The sequence below is a fragment of the Ammodytes marinus genome, assembly GCF_949987685.1.
Source record: "Ammodytes marinus genome assembly, chromosome: 4".
NCBI classification, from domain to species: domain Eukaryota; kingdom Metazoa; phylum Chordata; class Actinopteri; order Uranoscopiformes; family Ammodytidae; genus Ammodytes; species Ammodytes marinus.
In genome coordinates, this window is record NC_137233.1 from 16619018 (window position 1) to 16638148 (window position 19131).

At 38.3% G+C, this 19131-nt stretch overlaps 1 protein-coding gene across 1 annotated transcript in view; it reads left to right on the forward strand.

The window, feature by feature from the left end:
* LOC307249392 (sodium- and chloride-dependent GABA transporter 2-like) overlaps positions 1 to 18444 on the forward strand; it is a 39556-nt gene extending 21112 nt beyond the window's left edge. The window contains exons 7-15 of the mRNA XM_080026082.1: positions 1371 to 1505; positions 1659 to 1762; positions 5315 to 5439; positions 7696 to 7808; positions 7907 to 8044; positions 8126 to 8228; positions 10572 to 10672; positions 13918 to 14088; positions 16947 to 18444. Of these exons, the coding sequence (XP_079882208.1) occupies positions 1371 to 1505; positions 1659 to 1762; positions 5315 to 5439; positions 7696 to 7808; positions 7907 to 8044; positions 8126 to 8228; positions 10572 to 10672; positions 13918 to 14088; positions 16947 to 17090 (1134 nt within the window). The 3' untranslated portion in view covers positions 17091 to 18444. The remainder of the gene's footprint in view (positions 1 to 1370; positions 1506 to 1658; positions 1763 to 5314; positions 5440 to 7695; positions 7809 to 7906; positions 8045 to 8125; positions 8229 to 10571; positions 10673 to 13917; positions 14089 to 16946) is intronic.
* The last annotated feature ends 687 nt before the right edge of the window (positions 18445 to 19131 follow it).

The following is a 19131-nucleotide window of genomic DNA, read 5'->3' on the forward strand; positions in this document are numbered from 1 at the left end:
TCTTACTCTTTTCCAAGAGGATTGAATATTCAGTCATATGATATTGGTCACATTCAGCAAACTCTCTTAACTGCGCAAACTTGTCATAAAAAAAACAGCACATGGAAATAAATCACATTAAACAGAATCAGTAATATCTTTAATATCTACTTTAATCTTTAAGTGTAGTTTTGTTGTATGAATCAACCAATAAATTCCTTTGTGTACTTAAATGTAGCTTCAATGGATGATAATAAGGACAAGGAAGTAACTTGGCATTTTAACCAAAGGTTAAATAGGGAACAAAACTGAAGTTCGGGAAGAAATAGTGTCATCAACACTGATATTCTGCAGAACCTATAAAGCAATACATTATTACATAATTAGAAAAGCATTTGTTTTTTTTGTTCTTTAGTCAATCCAAAGTCTATACACTTGTTGGCTAAATTATGTATCGAGTGGACTAGTGTTTAACCGGTTGAGTCTTTTAAACGTGCATCGCTCTTTCTCACAAGTCCTTCATTATTCCAAGATTTGAGTTAATCATCCCGAACCTGTATTTCTGTATCCCATCATTGCTGGTCATTTTGGGAATGTAACCCAGAAAATAATATTTAATTTCTATGTTCTTCAATAATAAAAGTTACCCCTGTTATTGTAGCTTTCGTATCTGCATAACACATTGCACCACAATAACTTCATGTTGGCTGTGCGGAATATCAGAGTATCTAAAACCTTCACCCCCCACTTCAGTTTTGTTTCAGTGTTTCAAAAAATACTTAAAGGAGAAGTAAGTGATATTTTTTGTTATTATATGTGTTAAATCACTCTATATTCATACAGCAATCACTTAAACAGTATGCATAGTTCACAACACAGGTCTCCCAGTCATTCAGCTTTGCAGTAATTGCCAGATAAAATTGTTGAGTTTCCCGTTCGTTTTTATCCAATCAGGAGACAGAGCGCTATAAAGAGACGAGTCGAACGATCCTCGCTGCTTTCCATCGAAGCACTAGCTGCACGTTCATGTGGTGGTGACGTAGGGACGAGGGAGGGGACTGCTAACTGCAGTCACTGACAGGAAGTTAGCTAAACAGACCATATCACTTAATTCTCCTTCAAGAATATAATTTGTAAAATGCCAGATTGTTACTCACTTTTTCCTCATAGTCTTGTTTTCTTCTACTGAACCAACATTAAAGCATCAGCAGGAACCAGCTACACAGTCAGGAAGTATTAATTTACCACGTCCCCTCATATTGATTTCTTTTTAGATTTTCTCCTGTGTAACTCTTACCTGTAGCAGTTCTGTTGCAGATTCTTTTTTGTTTTGAATGATATGTGTCAAACAAGCTTACAAGCAGAAATCTTCCTTTGTCTCATGTTAACAGGTAGTTTACTTCACAGCCACTTTCCCCTATGTGATGCTGGTGGTTCTGTTAGTCCGTGGACTCACTTTACCAGGAGCTATGAAAGGCATAGCTTTCTATCTGTATCCTGACCCAACAAGGTTGGTGGACCCTCAAGTAAGTGATAAAGTTATTCAGTATAATTACCAAGACAAGCTGTCAGCTTAATCAAGAAGTCTAAATACTGTAAAAGACTCCAGTTCCATAATATATACTACTGTAAGGGTTCAGTTTAAAGTTAACTCATATTCTGGTTCGGCTTCTGCTTAGGTTTGGATGGATGCAGGGGCACAAGTTCTTTTTTCTTTTGGGATTTGTCAAGGGAGTTTGACAGCTCTTGGCAGTTACAATCAGTACAACAACAATTGTTACAAGTAAGTGTTCTCTGCTTTTTGTCGTATTCACATTTAAATGCATTGCTAAAACATACCATATGCAGATTAGCTACAAGTTTAGTCAATTAGTTGTTTTCTTGTGTTCTCAAACACACTATTATTTCTTGTTTTTTTCATTATTGATTAATCTGATGATTATTTTTTGTTTACTTTTTTTCCCTCAACAAAACAAAAAAAACAACAAATAAGAAATTGTGTAATATGGCCATCATTATTTTTGTAGGCCATATTTTTTCAATTGTTTGACTTGACTTGTGAACCCCAAATATAATTTGACTGACTGAAATTCACACATTACAAAGAATGCCAGAAAATCCTTCGATTTCAAAGCCGGAGCCAGCATTGTTAAGAATCCTTGTTTCTGAGAAGGAAACATGCAGCATCTGTACTTTCAATGCCATATTATTATAAAAATTGGATGTTTATTGTTCCAAGACTCTGGCCTTATTTAGTACCTAAAATAATGGGATACAACGGAAGAAAAAGGCAAAATAAAGTCAAGTCATCAGTAAGTCAGTAAGGTCTAGGAACCCCAGGCTGCACCTGATACTATACATCCTCTCTTCGCTCCCTTTCTACACATGTAGAAATGTTGAGTGATGAGCAGCGGGTTATTCTTCTGGCAAACATTTTGTTTGAAGAAAATCAAAAATCCAATAAGACCACCTCAGAGTAAATTGATGCAGACTGTGTTGTGTGTTGCTTACATCATCCCTGCGTTCCGAATCGCATACTTTCTACTATTTAGTATGGAAGAAAAAAGATTTAGGATGTCCCGATTCTTGAGGCCAGATTTAGGATGGTTAGAAAGACCCGGATGTCAACTACACCCGGCCAAGATTGTTAGTATTGAAAACAGCATCCTATTTGGGCAATTCTGACCCATATCGACGGAGCCTCCATATGAAAACAAACAGGGATGCGACGGATATGAAAACAAGAGGCAAGATTAAGGCACAATGAATGATGAAATAAATAAGTAAAAGTATGTCCCAATAGTATGCCTACTGCATCCTAACTATATTCTTTTTATCGTCGGATGTAGTATGTAGAATAGAAAAAAGAAAGAGTATGCTATTCGGAACGCAGGGCATGTGTATCACTTACATCTTGTGCTGTTTTTTTCAACCACTGGAGGCATCAAAGTTAGAACTGGATGAGCTGACAGTGAAGTCAAAGTTTCAGTAGCATCACTCCAACGTTGAGCCCAATATCACAAATTGCCATTTGCCTCAGTGGGCTTCACTGTCCGTACACAATATGACACTCTCTACCCTCAAGGCCAGGACACACCGGTCCGACTACCGACTATCGCCAGAAAATGGAGTCTGCCGATGCAGGCAGCTTCATTCTCCCCGACGCGGTCAAAAAAATGCAAAGAACACACCGAGCCGACTAGCCGTACGTTCTGCACTTGCGCCGGATGACATTAAGTAGCCGTTATCATAATGTAGGCTGTCATTATAACGGAGAGAATGCATGTTGCAGACACACACAGACAAAGACACACACACACACCTGTGGCCGCTCCTCGCCCAAACTACCTTGACTATTTCTGAAAACGTGAAAACGTCATGGACGGACAATCTAATGCTATGTGCTGATTGTGTTTAGCCTACATAACAATCCAAACCTTCTCCGATTTTATCGATAGCTTCATAAATCATGTTTGACAAAAGTGAAACTAATATCTGCTCCGCTGCCGTGGCAGAGCAGAGACGGGCGTGCCCTCCACCAATCAGATTGCTCCGGCTGAAAGACTGCCCGACGCCAAATGAACATGTTGAATCGGCTGAAAAGAAGCCTGATGACATCTACGACGGCCGACGTCACCGAACACACCAAACAGATGTGTGTCGCCCCCTCCAGACTCTCAGACCATTTCCGACGCCCGATTATCGGGCCGGTGTGTCCTGCCCTTTAGACCCTTGACTTTGCTGATCTCCCAACAAAACAACAAACTTTATCATTTTGCATCACTCATCATCAGCATAAATCAGGGGTGTCCAAACTACGGCCCGCGGGCCAACTGCGGCCCGCAGCCCGCTTTTTATTGGCCGATTTTGAAAATATAATGTAATATGGGCCTTTAAATTATTATTTATTTTTTTTGAAAATCCATGTGTCCTTCTTCAATAGCTTCTAATTCATCCAACACAGTGTCTCCAATTTTTTTTTTAATACAAAATTCTTCAGATTAAGCCTCTTAATTTTCCTCTCAAAGTGCACCAGATTCATGCATTTCACTTTAAAAAGTTAAAAAAATCCTCCTAGGAGGGTCGGGATCTCGGCTGGCTACTATTTTCACCCAGCTGGACATTGGAGGCAATAGCAGAAAACACTGGCCCTGCGTTCCAATACCCGTTCAACATGCCCTCGTTCACTTGCCCTTGGGGGAATCCCCGCCGCCATCATAAGTGTTGTTCCAATTGTCTGGAAACTGAAGTGAACTTGGTGATATAGACCCTCGGAGGGCTGAGTGATCGAGTGAACATCCATGGTCACTCCGAGGTGGATATCACCCACAGTGCATTGCAGTTCGTCTTCTTCTTCTCCTTTTATTTTCCGGTAGACTATACTTTTAGGGACATCGCGGCCACCCACAGGACAAATATATATATAAATATATTCCAAAACGCCTCAATTAGCAATTAGTATCCTATTTCCATAGGAACAATCCAGTGAATGTATTGCAGTTTACACATTGCTGCTATAACACCGATGGCTGCCAATTATAGGACTATTTAAAACAAATGTTTTTGGTTGAAACTAACAGAAATAAGAAAATACGTCGGAGCAAACAATTTACATGTGTAAGTAACAATATCTTGATAATCTGAGTTACAATGTCGAAATTCAATGTTTGTTATGCTATGGAAATGGCTTTCTGCAATATAGGCTACCTTAGCAGAATGTTATAATTCTGTATTATTTGCATTCAGAACTACCTATGTAACTGACGGTCCATTGCGAGTACAAGGGCAAGTGGGTTCCATTTAAATCCCCCGCCCACTCTCCCTCCGCGCTCCAAGTTCCCTCCGTGCAACGTATGCTGGTACGTCATACCAAGGGCTGAGGGTAAATGAACGAGGGGAAGTGCAACTACTAATGGAATGCAGCTTGGGTGTCTGAATGGCATTTAACAATCGTCAATTATTTGGGCAGCCCTAACATTGGAGAGGGGCCCCCCTAATCCAATTCTGTTTAGGGCCCCATGAAGGCTTGGGCCAGCTCTGAGGGGAAATGTGTCTGTTTAATTTGCAAGGAAAGTGTTGCCGTGAAGAAGGGTTAAAATTTACGAAGACACTATGAAACTAAACATCAGAGCAGCTAAATGTCCTGATAAATGTGTTATATTTGCAAAGTGGCCCGGCCCTTAGTAGATTTTTCTGTATGTGCCCCTCAGTGAAAAAAGTTTGGACACCCCTGGCATAAATGGATAAATGTCTAAAAATATATATTTTTTTGTATTTCTGTACAAAACCTTTCATGTGCTTCAATAACTTTTGTTCATTTCTTTGTTTTCTTCAGGGACACATTTTTTCTATGCTTGGTGAATGGCGCGTCAAGCTTTGTGGCAGGATTTGCAATCTTTTCAGTTTTGGGCTTTATGTCCTATGAACAAGGACTTCCAATATCTGAAGTGGCTGCTTCTGGTAAGAACACTGATTAACACACTTCTTTTTGGTGGTGGGTGGAATCAATTTACCTAACAAGGTGCTCATGGCAAAAACTGTAACATACGCACCTGCATATTTTTCACTTTTCTAGTTAGGATGCAGTACTCCTCTAAAACACAAAGAGACACGAGCGCCACATGAGATTCCATCATACAACAAAAACTGCCGAACTGGATATAAAACTACATTTACACACTAAAACGAGCGTCTTCACATTAGTAAACAGCAAGTGGAACCTCCAATGAATATTATTTACATATCAAGTTTTACCGTGTTTTATCACTTTTATAACGCTTATTCCGAGAAGCACTGTGTATTCTTACCTCTCTTCAATCGCCGACTGAAGAAGATAGAGTGAAATAAACAGGAAGTGACCTTGCGGTTAACAACAGAATCACACATCCCAAGGTATCAAAATAAAAGCTCTCAAAACAAATTTACATAATACAAAAGTGTATAAAGGAAAAATAATAAATTAAAGGCATAAAAGGATTCTTGGTGAAGTATAACTTATACACCGGTTACACATGCTCCACAGTCCTACACAAATCTGTACTTCAGAGAAAGTTAGGTTCTAAAGGCAGCTGCAGTGTATAGGCTATAGGCTGCGACTGTATATTTTTCTTTAGTTCACTTCCGGCTTGCTGAGGGTGAAGAGCTATTTTTTGAGAGCAGCGGAGAACTCAGATTCACAGCATTAAAAATCTCTGAAAATCTCTGGAGATGTCCAAAAAAGGAAAAACCACTGATAAGGCAATGGAGGAAGACAAAGTTTTTGCGGAAGAAATGAAAAAACAGTTGTCAGACTTGAAGAAAGGAATGTTGGCAGATTTGAAGAGAGAAATAAAAAGTGAGAGGGAGACGGAGCGAGCACTGCGGAAGGCTGAACTGGCTGGGATTGTTGACGAATTGATTGGGCGTTTTGATGTAAAAATCAAAGAGAAAGTTGCTGCTGGTCTGAAGCCACTGATGATCGAATTGAAGGAACTTCAAGCCGTCAATGTGAAGAAAGATCAGCTCTTGAAAGAGCTTGGAGATAAAATTGATGATCAAGAACAACAAGCAAAAAACAGAGATGTGATAATAACTGGAATGGATATTAAACCAAGGTCGTATGCAGGTGCCGGGAATGGAGAAGAAGAGGGCGATACAGGGAATGTAACGGTGGAAAAACAAGTGGCAATGTTTCTGAGAAGCAAAGCCATTAATCTGGATCTAGAGAACGTGGAGTCCTGTTTTCTTCTCCCGAAGGGAAAATTCGCCAAAAAGCGTGCTGTCATTCTGAAATTTGTGAGTAGAAAGCATAAGATAAATCTGCTCAGTCAAGGCAAGAAGCTTAAAGGTGAACAAATTGGAATGAGTGAAAATTTAACCAAGAGAAAGGCTTATCTGGCCTACCAAGCGAGAGGGTTAAAAAAATGTGGACAGGTCCAACAAACTTGGACGAGAGATGGAAGAATCTTCATCAAAATGAATGGAGCTACACCCGAAGAAGCCAAAATTGTGCAAATCAAAACGGAGGAGGATTTGGATCAATTCCGGAGGGACGAGGATTAAAGAAGGCAAAAAGCATGGACTTTGAACTAAAGGGATTTAAACTGGTTTGTGTCAAAATATAAGGTTTGAAATCGTAAATAAAATGTGCTCTGCTATTGATAACCTAATGGAATGTGTGACGATTGAAATTCAAATGAAAGATAAATGTTAATTATCAGCTGTGTGTTCAGAACAACCGATTCAAAATTGGAAGACTTTCTCTGACTGAAGAATTTGTAAATACACTGCATGTTATGGGACTGTAGTCGAGGTCAGCAGACACACTGACTGTTTTGAATACTGTTGCAGATGTGTTTAGACTACTAGAGAAGAAATGGACAAGGCCATATCTGCATTGTCACAGGCAGAGAGGAAAATAGAGACCTAAAATTATCTGTGTATTAGAATGAATCTTCTTAAAAAAAAAGAAAAAAAAAATTTCTTACTGTAGTAGCTGTGTATCTGTGTATCTGAATCTTATGGCAGTGGGGGCGGGACCCGATAAGCCTTTGGCTTCTCCTGCTTCCCTTCGGACGATAACACAAAGTAATATGTATGAATATGCAATGAGAAAATTATGTATTATGTGTAATTGTCCGGAAGAATAATAATAAAAACAAATAAAAAATAAATAAATATTTTTTTTACATGATTACACAATAAGACGTTCTACTGATCTCATGTTCTCAAATACAGGCCCTGGCTTGGCATTTATCGCCTATCCCCGTGCAGTAGCCATGATGCCGTTTCCTCAGCTATGGTCCATATGTTTCTTCATCATGGTCATCTTGTTGGGTGCAGACACACAGGTAAGATACAAATTGTTATTAATAAATCGCTGTTAATTGCAGAGAATGGCTCTCTGCTTTTCAGTTCACTCATGGCAGCGTCTGTGTCTCTCCGGCAGTTTGTGAGTCTAGAGTGCCTGATGACCTCGGTCACGGACATGTTCCCCACTGTGTTTCGGAGGCCCTATCGTCGAGAGCTGCTGCTGCTTTGTCTCTGCACTGTTTGCTTCCTTCTCGGCCTCCTTCTTGTCACAGAGGTGAGAGATAATTTGCACAACTGTGATAGTTGTCTCTGTGTTTGATGGTGCAGTAACAACCAACCCTCTATCTTCCTGCAGGGAGGCTTATATTTTCTTCAACTGTTTGACCATTATGTCTGCAGTGGCAACAATCTTCTCCTTCTTTCAGTTTGTCAGTCGATAGCAATTGGATGGATATATGGTGAGTCATCATGGTTATCCTTTGGTTATCAATACCATAGTTGGTTCTTTCTTTTCTTGTTCAATTAGATTATTAGGAGTTTAAAAGTCCACTTTATTCACTGTTTTTGGACGGATGTGAAATGAAAACAATTGGCCAAAACCAGTGAAGCCACATGATTCGTAAAGCACAGATCAAATGCAGCTGACTTGTCGATTACTGGGAGGACACAAGATGAACTGTTGGTGTCAGTTCATTCAAGGCAAGGCAAGGCAAGTTTATTTTTAGAGCACAAAAATAAGTAAAATAAATTAATAAGTAAATAATAAAATAAATTCAAGGCAATTTGAAACATCCAAGCAAATACTAAACTGGGAATGTTAAAGACCTTTAAAAAAATATATGTTTTAGGCCTTCACAAGTTAAGGTCCTTTCTTTTTTTTACAACCCAGTAAGTTGATTCCCTAGAAATGTTGTCATCACTTTACTCTCATGTTTTTTTTTAGATCCAACATTGTTCCCTCCGTCACTCCTGTTTAAGCATATGTAAGCTTGATGGACATTTGATCCTCTTAAAGGAGGGGCGTTTGGTCTCTGTGGCGCTCATTCTTGGGCTGTGAATGAATACAAAGAACCTAGAGAGCTCTTGACATTGACTGGTATAAAAACCATGTCCCTCACACTGCCCCCTTGTCCAAGGGATTGAAATTCCTCCTTTGTGGGGTTGGTGGGCAGTGTGAGAAAATATTTGACTTGTGGTGAAGTGGTTATCATTGTAACACTGGCACCCACAAATAGTTAGTATTTAATCCCAGCTCAAAACCATTGTCCTGTTGTACTTTTTGGCCTGCATATTTATGTACAGTAAGTTGTTTAAAAATGTAGAGAACTTAACTTGTCATTTCTTAAACAATCTTTATCTGTTAGTGTAAGAGTAGTAGGCATACTGCAACATATTTCACAATGACGTTATCACCACAGCACTGAAACATACCAAATGTTCTTACTCACAGCTAGTTTTTACTTTTGATTGGTTCCTATATATTTTAATCAAGCCGTTATCAGGCATGAACATTAGCACATCACATGCAGCTCCCGTTTTATGAGTCAACAATTAATTTTTTTTTTGTCATTCCGTGTTATGTATTTCACTTCGACGTGACATCAAATGTATTCAAAATGATGACAGTCCAAATGATTCAAAGTTCAGATTTAATTTCTTTAATGTAAAGCATTAATTATAAATCAATTATTTATTAATAATCGATGTTGACACTATGCATGGTATGATGTTCCTGAAACATCTCTTTGAATGAATGTCAGTACTATGGTTAAAGCTGGGGTGGAGGATTTGGGGAGAAAATGGCAGTTGGGATAGAGATTCGAATCCAAATACCTCAACCGCTCCACTTGTTCTCTTTGGTCCCTCCCCTATGGTCCCTCCCTGACACACTCTACACCAACAAAGTCGTGCCAAAGTGAATGGACAGTCCCAACAGCCAATAAGAACAGAGAATCGGAGCCTCGCTCTGATTGGTCAAAGTGTACAGCTCATGTTAACTTTGACCAATCAGAAATCACATACCCCAGCTTTAATAAGAAGAAAATTCGATGAGTCGGTCGTCGACACTTCCACACACATACTACCTCTACTGAGCGTCTACTGCGCGTCTGCGTCTGACTTTTTGTCACTGACCGTGTAATCATCCTAGAGCGGACACACATCCAACCTGTGCGGCGCTGCAGACACACGTCAGAGGCACGTCTGCAGCGACGCTCCCCTTTACCTCAGGAGGCTCGCCTATTTTTTTACGAGAGCCGCGCGTCTCTCTCTGATCTCTCTGCTTTAACTGATAGAGAAATACTCTGCTGAGAGTCATATTGACATCATACTGGCAGCTTTTGCTGTAGTTTCACCATTTCCTGGTGTGTCCCTTTCAAAATAAAACTTCCAACAAGCGAAAATGTGGCAAAAAAAAGGCAATGGGGCGCACGGATTTCTGTCCAGACTCAATATCAGACTCAACGTAAATCATATGCATCATAAATTACACGAAAGAACTTAATTTTTAATGGGCATTATCTATGAACTCTATGTAGAAATATAGGGCTTTTAGAAGCAGCGCTGCAGTAGCAGCAGCTGCTGAGATGTTCCATGTGTGGCCGAGAAAAGTCCGAGAGAGGCAGGTAAGGCGACGCGCTCCAGAGGTAGACGCAGGATGTGTGTGGAGGCCGTTGCTGAGTGCCGTCAATTAAAATCTTCATGGTTACAAACAACATGTCTAATATTTATGCTACTGTGCAGAATTCTCCTTCTCATTCCGTAAATTAAAACTGGACATTTATTTTCCCTTCGATGACTAGGGGCAGATCGTCTCTACGACAACATTGAAGACATGATAGGTTATCGTCCATGGCCTCTTATGAAAATTTGCTGGCTTTACATTACCCCCACTGTTTGCTTGGTGAGTGAAATAATAGCGCTTATTTATTTATTTATTTTCCTTACAATAATGTATCTGGGCGTTTACCACCAGTCTATTTCTGTCTTCAAATTTCATCATTACCTCTAATCGTGCTGTATAGGTTGAATTAGGGGTGGGAATCTCTTGGCACCTCACAATTCGATTCGATTCCGATTCAGAGGTCAACGATTCGATTCAAAATCAATTATCAATGTATCTCGATGCAACATTTTTTTTACGTACATGACCCATGTGTGATTTTCAAAAATATATTTATATACACATCTGGGTTTACTACTCAGAGTTTGCTAATCACTTCCTACTTTTTTGATGATCATTTAAGACAAACAACAGATGAATTACATTCTCTAATATTGTATTAGAGAAAAAGCTTTTCTTGTCAAAAATATGACTTCCTATGAACAGTGCAATAATCAATGCAGCTTGCATTTCAACACAATATGGAAGTATGTAAAAACTAAACCGATCAGTTTAATTTTCTTTCTGCTCTTGTAAATTATATTTCTACATGATTTCTATTCTATTATTTTCTATGTCATTTCAACACATTGTGCAAAAAGTATGGCTTGGAATTCAGCTCTCATACAAAAACGTAAACAGAAACAAAGCCGGTGCAGGTCATATGGGTTTGCTGCTCTCAGCACTTTTGTCGCCACTTTTACCAACTGGCACTTGTGTGGTGTGAATGCGCAGTGACGCAGGAAATACTATTATTTGAGAATTGAATTTATAAAAAAAAATATATATATATTCCGACTATTAACTTATATGAATCGATTCGGAATCGTTCGAGAGAGAATCGCGATGCATTGGAGAATCGATAATTTTTCCCACCCCTTGGTTGAATGAGGTTCAATTATACAAACTAGAAATATACCTGAAAGAAATATTCTAAGCTGTAAACTAATGCAGGTTGACATCCCACACGATCCAATAATTGCCCTGCTGGGAATGAGACCTGAGGGGTATACTACGAAGCGAGATTAAGGGCTGAGCGAGGTCTGTTGAGTCTAAAGCGGTCTAAAGCCAGAGTTTTCAGTATCACGAAAGGTGGCTTTCTTTTTACCTGGCTAGATCACCGTGGTAACAGAGGCTGCACGGCTAACCTGCTCAGACCAGTTTTTGTTTCAGAGTTTGAGCTTAAATTCGGCTCTTAGAGCGCTGCCCTTCAAGGAAACTACACATTTAGAAATCCCGCGGACCTGACTATATTGTCTGAGCGCTACATTCTCACTGAGGAAACTGTTACATCTAAACTTATTGATCAGTAAGTTAATGAACGAAACGAAGCCGTGACATTAGGCTTACAGAGTGAACTGTAACATCGCGCCGGGGCTTTTTGCCACATGCATACAGTTATTGAAAATGTAAAATAGCCCACACCTATACTGTATGCAGCGCCACTCTATGCTCTCCTCTCAAATGATTTTACCTGGCGATATACACACACTGGCTCTTAATAAAGCGTTCTATAAAATCACAGGTTGCAACATTATTTCACTGTAGGCTTCTTTCTTTTCATCAGTAGCGATTACAGTTCGGACATCGTTGCAGACTCGCAGGTTAAGTTTCTCACAGTAGATTCATATTTGTCCGAAAAATCCAGACTACAGGTTATTTAATGTAGGCCTATTGGTATTTGTAAGATTCAAATAAAAGGCTAATAGTCTAAATCAAAATTGTATTCATTATGATGTGGCCCAAAACTAAATGATTTTCCATAGGCTATTCATTTGGGGACAGTGTCAGACTTAAATTACATTCTTAAGTGTGGGACTATAGGCGTAGTGCTATAAATATAGCAAAGTAGCCTATATATATATTAGGCTAAATGGTATAGTGTTTAAATCCGAGTTCAACGTTTCAGTGTTTTATAATGTCACGTTACGCACTGCGAGAACGATCGGCAAGATAAATAAATAATTTCAATGCTGGCAGCATTCCACTCTCCTTAGCCTATTTGCAGTAAGAGTTTTTTTCGGCTCTCTGTTTTCTGCTGTAAAAGTCTTCCTCTTGAATGAAGTTGGCGACACACTTTTGTTTTACTCAGCTGCTCACAATCAGTACGTTTGTGTAAAGTTAGCGGCAAAAGATCAGTCCAGTCTGTGCGGAAGCAGAGTCAAATGACGGTCAAACGCCCCCTCTCATGGGGACGCGCACAGAGCCTGAAGCTGAAACCCTCGTTCAACATAAGAGGTTGATAACTGCCTTCGTGATACCGGTTAGCTCTGAGCGAGGGTATGTGTTATGTTGAACCAGATCAAAAAAAGAGAGCCGGGCTCTGTTGAGTTTGCTTTGTAGTATACCCCTCTGAAGGGCTAATAGAAATAAATAGAAAGGATACTTCAAATCTCATATGCAGCAGCTGTGAAATGTATTACTCTGAACTGGTTAAAGCCCAGCTACACTGAAATGGAACTTATATCACACCTACTGAGGATTCAAAAGCCCAAATTCAACAAAAAATTTACTCCAGCTATGGCACTACTTATATAGAAAATATTAAGCCGTAAGGGCAGGGATATTTGTTGTTGTTGCGTTTTTCTAATTTGCTTTTGTGGTATAGTTACTTGCTTCATGATATTTGAATAATATTATTTATTCCTATTTTTATACTTATTCTTATCGATTTCATTTGGCATGTTGATGAATTTGTACGGGTAGTCAATAGAATGTATCTGATATAAAATCATAATGCCCTTAATGGAGGACACAATGTAAAAGAATGTAGATGTATATTATCTGCATCCTTATATTTCTATTTTGTCCTTGAATATGAACTGAAAAAATGTTTTATGAAAAAAAGATTTAAAAAAGTAAGTCACCCTATGCTGCAGGCTTACTTATAATTAAGCAAGAATGAGAAAGTACACATTAACCTGTTGAAAAATATACAGCACTTACATTGTCATTGTCATTGTATTTTTTTATTTATTTTTGTAAAACTCTTCACAAAATGTTCCCACTGAATTATCTTCATAACTGTTGCTTGGCAATACCTTGGCAAAAGCCTTGGCAGGTTCTGTCGACTTAAGGTAGTAAAGAAAAAAAACAGACAGTGTCAGTGACATACGACATTAATCGGAAGTCTGGGTGTTAGTTTGACAGTTAGCTGTTGTGAAACAGGTCCCGTTGGAATACTCCTCCCCATAATCAGTGAGTCAGTTAGAGGTGATTCCACTTAACAGGTATGAAAGATTTGATTTATTTTTCTTCACTGACAGGGTACATTCATCTTTTCACTGGTGAAATACAAGCCTCTCAAGTTCAACAAAACCTACGTCTACCCGGCCTGGGCTTATGCTTTGGGCTGGTGCCTCGGGCTCTTCTGCGTTCTCCTGGTTCCTCTGTGGATGGTCTTCAAAGTGACTCAGCTGAAGGGGACAGTATTGCAGGTACTTACTAAAGAAAAACAAATATAACGAAAACACAATTCAAATCTCATGTGACCTATGGAGCTGAAAGTTTTTTAAAGTTGTCTATTATTCAACTATTCTATCTAGATTTTGGATAAAACCCACAATAGAAAAAGATAATTTATTGGGTCAAACAGTTAATCGATAAATTAGTAAGAACAGATAAATTGATATTAGATAAGAATCAATGTGAAATATTTTTATACCTAAATCTATTGCGATTAAAGCCTTATTCTTGCCTTGATATGAGTAACTACATTTGCTTTGTTAAGTTGATTTATTTTAACCTAACCTGTCAAAAGCAATTTTGGTAACACTTTACAATAAGGTACACAAAATTGTAGTACCTACTACACAGATATGTGTTACCTACTACATAGGTTTTTTTTTGTGTTACCTACTACATAGGGTTTTTTTTTGTGCTACCTAACACATAGGGGTTTTTTTTTGGTGTGTTACCTACTACATACGTTTTTTTTTCTGTGCTACCTAACACATAAGTTTTTTTTGTGTTACCTACTACATAGGGTTTTTTTTGGTGCTACCTAACACATAGGGTTTTTTTTGTGTGTTACCTCCTACATACGTTTTTTTTGTGTGCTACCTAACACATAGGTTTTTTTTGTGCTACCTAACACAGGTTTTTTTTTTTTTTGTGTGCTAACTAACATAAGATGAACATAAGATTCACCATCCTGACTTATGTGTTAGGTAGCACAAAAAAAACTTATGTAGTAGGTAACACCAAAAAAAACACGATGTGTTAGGTAGCACAAAAAAAACCTATGTGTTGGGTAGCACACAAAAAAACCCTATGTAGTAGGTAACACAAAAAAACCTATGTGTTAGGTAGCACAAAAATAAACAACCTATGTGTTAGGTAGCACAAAAAAAACCCTTTGTAGTAGGTAACACAAAAAAAACATATGTAGTAGGTAACACATATCTATGTAGTAGGTACTACAATTTTGTGTACCTTATTGTAAAGTGTTACCGCAATTTTTGATTTGGTTTGTTTTTTCAGCTTCACGTGACATGTCTAAAACTTTGATTTTGTCTTCATTGTAGTGATAATTTGCAAGTGTACTAGTTGCATAGCTTTAATTCTCATTAACAAATACTTCATCCAAGAACAAGGGGATACTGCACAATACAGTATGCAGCCATGTGTTTGAAAAGCTGCACCTTGTCTTTCTCTATTTTGATGGAATACTAATTTTTCCAATACCACCTACCATCCTTCTGACAAATAACAGAGGAAATTAATAACAATCAACTTTGTGTTTCTCGACAATAAATCAGAATAAGGGTGAGGTAACAGCTCACTCCTACACTACAGGAAACTAAAGATGGGTTACTCGAGTGCAAACATTCCACCCAGTAATGAGAACCAGATAAATACTGCCACTGCCAACAGGCACCAGAGTCCAATAACACAAAAAAAAACTTTCAAAATGAACAGCAATATATCAATGAGGTGCTCTGTCAATACATGCTGGTTAGGGACATGCAGCTGCACATGCCAAGACGAAAATACTCAACTGGACAAATAATGCACTAGAAATGTGGGGCCAGGCTCTCGTTTGTCTGTGGCTTATAGGGTATGCCATTGTGTCTCCCACCAGTTTTTTTTTTACCAAAGGCATTGCACATACAGTCATATGAAAAAGTTTGGGAACCCCTCTCAGCCGGCAACATTGCACTGATTTGTTGAACCATGTACAGATACACAATCTGCAGCCAGATGTTCTTGCAGGTCTTTGGAGGTGATCTTTGGGTTGTGTGCAACCATTCTCACAATCCGCCGCATATGCCGCTCTTGTACTTTTCTTGGTCTGCTAGACCTGGGTTTAACTGCAACTGTGCCTGTGTCCTTCCATTCCCTGACAACGTTCCTTACAGTAGAAATTGACAATTGAAACCTTTGGGAAAGCTTCTTGTAGCCTTCCCCTAAACCATGATAATGAATAATCTTTGTTTTTAAGATCTTTTGGGAGCAGTTTTGATGATCCCATTCTGTCTCACTTCAGCAGAGAGTCAAAAAGAAGTGCAACTTGCATTTAGGCACCTAAAATAAATTTTCTCATGATTAAACAGACATTTCTATGAGGTTCAAGGCTTAACAACATACAATTCAACCAACTTTGTGTTTAAAGTCATCAGTTTTACATGCTGTTACAGGCATTAAAATCAACAAAACCACAAGGGTACCCATATTTTTGCACAGCCAGTTTTTCACATTTTATTTTATTTCATACAACCAAATACTGCTTTTCAAAAAATCTTTGTTTGGAAAACATCCCAGTAGTTAGCTGTTCCTGGTAAATTAAAGACATACCACTTTTATCTTTTTTTTTTGTGAAAGCAGAGTCAATTATAATGCCGGCTGAGAGGGGTTCCCAAACTTTTTCATATGATTGTATGAAGTGTATATTATTTCCACACATATTTTCAATTTAAAACTCATGCAATATCCAATTCCTTTAAAATTACTCTAAACCTTAATGAGCTGGTAGCTGGCTTAGACGCTGCAGTACAACCAAAAGCTTACCATTGGGTGTGACTGGTTACATATACCGGTACCTGTAAACATGCAAAAAAAAATCAAAAGGCAGTTATTACACTTCATCTCAAGGGGGCCTCTCAAATGCAGCATGTATTGGTGTGTTGTAAATGAATTATTTAGCTAAACATAAGTAGAAAGGAAGGGGCCTTAATACCGTTCTACTGCTACTTCAACTTGTTTATTCTCTCCCTTTTTTGTTCCTGCCGACCACCTGCCCTGCATGTAACTCTTTTGTCTAATGGGGACTTGTTGTACCACCATGTTCCTACAGAATCTCAGGCAGCTTTGTCGCCCTGAAAACAAGAGTGCAGCAAAGCAGCCCGAGCAATGCCCTCTCAACCCAGACAACACCCTCACACCTGCTGCTAATGAATACAAGGCAGGTGGTGGGGCTGAGATGGAGATGCAGATGTGAGAAATGTTCGGCGATGTCCTCAATGATATGTTCTTATTTTTTAAACTTTAAAGCAGGTTTTCAAAAGCTGCACATTTGTTAGGGGTGATGATGAGCAATAAATTCTGTAGACTTTGAGCACTACTGGGTTTCCACAGCCGCTCTGCAAACCAGCACAATAAGCAGTGAGTCTTGTGTCCCTGTAAGATGTCTCAGCTGTAGGCTACCTATGGAGAAGAAAATGGTGATAATGTATATAAAAAAAAATCAGTTAGTTATACTGTTCATTGTGTCTGTTTTAGACAAATCACTGTTTTCACCACTTTCACACACACACACACACACACATAGGGGAGAACGGGGTAATCTGAGCCACTTTTTACATTTGCTCCCCTCTAAGCGAGCTAAAATGATTTATCACTCACATTTACACATTTCCCATTAATTCAGGATGTTTCCTAGAAATGGGCATTAGCAGATTTTTTTCAAGACAAAGGGCAGTGAAAATATGATTGTTTTAAAAAAAGTTGTCATGTGGCTCACTTTACCCCAGCTGTGGGGTAAACTGATCCACATACTTTTTCCACTCGAAACTACCATAACAACACATGAGTCATTCTAGAATTGTGGGTACATTTCTTGTCTCCTAGAAAAAACCTTTGTTTTTGTTCCTCCAAAAAAATATTTATTTAATCTGTTTTTAATAATAATATTAATTATATTAAACTCTAACTTATTAAGATGCTATTTAATATGTTTTGCATAATTTATACATAAAATATCGAGAAAATTATTCCAATCACACCCATTATTGACTGTCTCCCACTACTGATTCATACATTAAGGTCAACTTAAAATGTAAAAATTACATTATTTTTTTTATTTTTTTTTGCTTGATCTATTTAAAGTAGTAAAATTAATACTATGAAATATTAAATATATGTATTTTTTAAAATTTAAATTAAAAAAATTAATATTTTTTGTCTGTCCGTATGTTCGCGTCAACTCTGTTACCTCTGTTATAAAACTGCATTAAATCTCCGAAGTGTTCACATAAAACGCATTTGACCAGCGCACAGTGATGTCACTTCCTTTGGCGGGAAACCTCTGGAAGACAGTGAGGTATGTTCATGTTTCTTCTCTCATCATTTAGTAATATGTTGAAAAATCATCAACAGTAGATTAATTATTCGTCAAATATGTTACGCTAATATTCAGTGATCATCTTAGTAAATTGAAAAAGTATATATATATGATGAATATATATTAAATTCTATTTAAAGAAATGCTAGCTGATATCTGTTGTGAGCTTAGCATAATGGAGTAAAAGTAAAAAATGGTGGAAAATGTCAACTCTGTTACTGTCAACTCTGTTACGGTCAACTGTCAATTTGATTGTAACAGAGTTGACGATATGCAACAGAGTTGACGATACGTAAGTATTTGGCAATAATTGATAGAATTGATTATCATTATTGATTATTATTGATTCTAGGTTATTTTACTGCAACAAGTACATCTGTGTTACACAATTTCAGGATAAAGAAGTGAGTAATTTATCATCTAGGGAGATGAGGCCTTCAGCAGCTGAAAGGCAGCGGCAGTACAGGGCCCGGCGAGATGCCAACCCTGAAAGGAAGGCACAAAATTTGAGCAAAGACAGGAATAGATGGAAGAAAAGGAGAATTGCAGGGCAAGCAAGCACGGTTGCAGAGTTGAGTGAAAGGGAGAAAAGATCAAAGCGCAGGTATTGGAGAGAGGCACAGCAGAAGTGCAGAGCAAGAAGGCTGAGACTTGTAGAGCTGACACCACCACAAAGTCCTGAACCAGCCCCTGAACAACAGACATCCAGGTTAGATCAGTGCATATGTCCATGATTCCATAATATTTTGAGTGACCGCACAGTAACTCACATTAAGAATGAGAAAAGGAAAATAAATTTTTTGAAAGGACAGGAAAAATAATTAAAAAAAAAACATTCAGTTTTAATATAAATGTTTTTTTTTCATTTCAGACAAAAGCGGTCTGGACGAAGAAAAATAAAACGGGAGAACTCCAAATT